The sequence below is a fragment of the Frankliniella occidentalis genome, unplaced genomic scaffold (genome assembly GCF_000697945.3).
Source record: "Frankliniella occidentalis isolate FOCC.00 unplaced genomic scaffold, Focc_3.1 Scaffold5, whole genome shotgun sequence".
NCBI lineage: Eukaryota > Metazoa > Arthropoda > Insecta > Thysanoptera > Thripidae > Frankliniella > Frankliniella occidentalis.
Window position 1 is genome coordinate 765370 of NW_026267135.1, and position 3758 is coordinate 769127.

Sequence of the window (3758 nt, forward strand, 5' to 3'; positions counted from 1 at the left end):
TCCCCCTCCCCTCTCCCCACCTTCCTCACACTACTTCTTCCTCCCGCTCCTCTTTACGAAGGCAGATTTTTTTCTCCGCGTGTTTTTTTATTGCGATTGAATTATCGTCGCCCCCTTTCATTCTCCCTTTACCGCCTTCGCTCCTCCACGTATTCTACTATCCCGCGTCTCTCTCCATTTTCCTCTCTTCGCTCTCCCGTTCTCCGCTCCGACTCCGAGAAATGAGATCGGGATGGAGCGGAGGTTGGGATCGACTGCACGGATCGAACGAAGGCTCCGCCGTGGTCGGCCGCGGTCCCTGCCGCGGGGCGCATAGCTCCATCCGAGAGAGAGAGAGTGAGAGAGAGTGGTTGGGGGGCTAGGGGTGAGGTGCCGAGAGAGGTGCCCCAACGTGTGTGTGCTTTGGTAGCGAAGCCTTCTCTCCGCTCCTCCCTTTCGCCCCGTCACTCTGCACACCCCTCCCCTTCTCTTTCCTCACTCCATCCACTCCTGCTGAGCACGTTCCGTTTCTTTTTCTCCTTTCGCATTTTCCGGACGTGAACACTTAAATTTTTCATACACTTGATTTTTTCTTCTCCTCTGCTCCTGCGCCCGCGGCCGCGCCGTCACCTCCGGAGGTGAAAAATGCTGCTCGTCACCGCCATTGTGTTCTCCCCGCCGCCGCCCCGCCCCGCTCCGCACCGCACCGCGGCCGCTTGATGCTCTGTCGGTCGGGCGGGAGGCTGTAAAGGAGCAGGTGGGGGAAGGGTTTACGACCGGACGGCACCTGCGGCCCCCGGGCCCCGGGGCAGCGCCGGCCGCGCCACTCCGGGTCCTGGTGTCCTCACCGGCGGCCCGGTCACCTTCTCGTCCTGGTGTCCTCTCAGGCGGCAGACCCCGGCGTCGACCTGACCAGACCACCCTATGGTCCTGGTGTCCTCTCAGGCGGCAGACCCCTGCGTCGACCCGGGACGCCTTCTGGTCCTGGCATCCCCACAGGTGGCAGACTCGACGCCGACCCGGGCCACCTTCTGGTCCTGGCATCCCCACAGGTGGCAGACTCGACGCCGACCCGGGCCTCCTTCTGGTCCTGGCATCCCCACAGGTGGCAGACTCGACGCCGACCCGGGCCATCTTCTGGTCCTGGCATCCCTACAGGTGGCAGACTCGGCGCCGACCTGGCCACCTTCTGGTCCTGGTGTCCTCACTGGAGGCCGACACGGCAATCTTAGTCGTAGTCTCGTGCTTCCTTACCTGACCCGACGACCGGCAACATCTTATTTGGTCCTACTAGCTGGAGTCCCGACCTCAACTAAGCAAGTTGCTTCCATTGCCTGGCTGAGACGATAGCCATACCTGCCTATTATGGCACACCTTTCACTTTACCCATGACCCCTCTTTTCGTCTCCCGTTTTCTCTCCGCGCTATATAGCCCACCCACCTCTGCTTCCCAGTCTCCTGGTGCGGTTCTGCTCGCTTTTCCTTTTCCATTCCAAAGTTTCCCGCCCGCCCCGCCCCAGACTCTGCCGCGCTCGGTCAGTGGGTGCGCGCCCCGCCCCCTGCCCCGCCCCCTTGCCATTGTCCAGCACCGGGCGGCAAGGGCTGAACAAAAAGAGCCCCCTAACGTGCACGGCAGCGGCGAAACTTTTTTCTGGGAGCTCCGAGAAGAAGGGGTTGGAGTCGGGCGCGGTGGGGAGAGGGGAGGGCAAAGTGTTGCTGTAGGGTGGAGGGAGGGAGAGAGGGGAGGGGCAAGAAGTGACGAAAATGAGGGACTTGTTACGGTGGTACAGGAGGGGGGCACGAGAGGTTCAGCGGGGTGCAACTGCTTTTGTACGGCTCCCTATAATTATAACGACAGGGTTAACGCGCAACTATTTCGATCTCATTCTCTCGTTATTTATTTTCAGCTGTGCTGTCGTTTTTGTGGACGTTGCCGGGAGAGGGGTTGCTCTATCGCTGCAACGACTACAAGTAGTGCCTCATCGCCGTGGACCTGGTGCTTTCCGTTTCTGCGCTGGCGCCTCTCCGTCGCCGTAGACTGCAATAAACTCCAGGTAGGTAGCGTCCTACACCTCCGCCTCCGACCACAACGCCGTCCTCAACAGTTTGCGATTGTAACAGTATTTGTTTTAAAAAATTTCCACGGTCGACAATTTTGACCAGATTCCGAAACATTTGAGGTGCCGTGCGTTTGCAGGTAAATGCAAGTTTGCACAACAGAGCAGTCGCGAGCCCAACGCCTAATCACCACTGCTTTGCTCGTGAAACTTTCGGGGGCGATAGGATAGGGGTGCCCTCAGCAGCAACGCGGGGACGACAAAACCTTTTGGGAATGCAAACGCAAAATCGAACGTTTGGGGTCTGGACTGCTACCTCTAAAAGGGTTGTGCTAATGTTTTCGTTTTAGGAAGAGGGATGGGTTTCGTCGTTTTTCAAAGGTTCTACATTTGAACAAATCAGGGTTGTAAAATCAAATTTTGTCTTTAAATCTGCGTAACACGTTATCATATCGCCTAGAAAAGTGGAAACCATCTCGAAATGAAATGGCTTTGTGATACACAAGTAATCCCACCCTCTGGCATGTGCGTTGACTCACCTGCGCGGGCAGCGTGGCGTCGCCCTTGTAGGCGAGCCCGTAGAGGGTGACGCTGTACAGGCCGCAGGTGGCGATGGACAGCAGCACGCAGTAGCGCAGGCGCAGCGGAAGCGTGACGTACAGCAGGTAGTCGAGCAGGAGCGCCCAGCCCAGCGCGTCGCGCCCCGTGCCGTTGTAGTTGCGCAGGAAGAAGTGCGCGAGCAGCTGGGTGATGGCGAGGAACCAGGCCACGTAGGGCACGGCGGCCCAGAGCGCGTCCAGGCGGTAGGGCCGCAGCGTCCAGGCCAGCAGCGCCAGGTTGAGGCCCAGGAAGGCGGCCATGAGGCCGATGGTGAGCGAGTCCTGCACCGGGCCCGGCCCCGGTAGCACCAGCATGAACACGTCGTACAGCACGGCGGCCGCCAGGAAGCACTGCACGCCGGCGCGCTTCTGCTTGACGGAGTAGCTCTGGTAGAGCCGCTCCAGGGCCGGGTCGTTGAACGGCTTGGCCGGCTCGGCGGACGGGCCGCCGGGCCCGCTCACGCTCACGGCGTCGTCGGCCGCCATGGCGCGGGGCGTTGTGTTCGTCGACGGCGGCCTCGGGGTCCCGGACGGCAGGTCGTCCGTCAGCAGTGGCGCGCCGGCTGCTCAGCCGCGGCGCACCTGTTGTTGTTGACCGACGGCGCGGTCATGTCGTCGACGGCGTCCTCGCGGGCCGGGCGGCGACTGGGGCCCGCCATGTCGCGCGCTGCACCTGCTGGCCGAGGGCGGGGTGGTGGTTGGTGGAGGTTGGTGGTGAGCTGGGCGGGGCCGCGGGTGGGGCGAGGGAGGGGTGGGGAAGGGGTGATGGACGGCGCGCCTTGGGGCGTGCGCCCGGCGTGCGGCGCGGGACAAGAGAAATATAGCACAGAAAACGGCAGTCGAGAGGGCGGATTTTTCAGGCCGAGGTTGTTGGGGAGGGGCGGGGGAGTGGCGGGGACCACCGCCGGGGGGCGGGCGTGTACCCGCGGGGTTGGGCCGGGAGGGCTTGTCCTCCGCGTCGTCGAGGGTCGCCCCGGCGGCAGGAGGTAGCGCGGCACGGGGCACTTGACTGGCTACCGGGTTGGGCAGCGCTGCTGACACCGTGTCAACACACGAGGGTGGGGCGGGGCGGCGAGGGGAGCTGGGGCGTGGCGGGTCGAAGAGACGGTGGTGTGTGGTGTGG

General features: G+C 62.4%; 1 protein-coding gene across 1 annotated transcript in view; it reads right to left on the minus strand.

The window, feature by feature from the left end:
• LOC113214623 (adenylate cyclase type 3) overlaps positions 1-3758 on the minus strand; it is a 59619-nt gene that overhangs the window by 55279 nt on the left and 582 nt on the right. The window contains 1 exon segment of the mRNA XM_052270430.1: positions 2576-3308. Coding sequence (XP_052126390.1) covers positions 2576-3121 — 546 coding nt within the window. The 5' untranslated portion in view covers positions 3122-3308.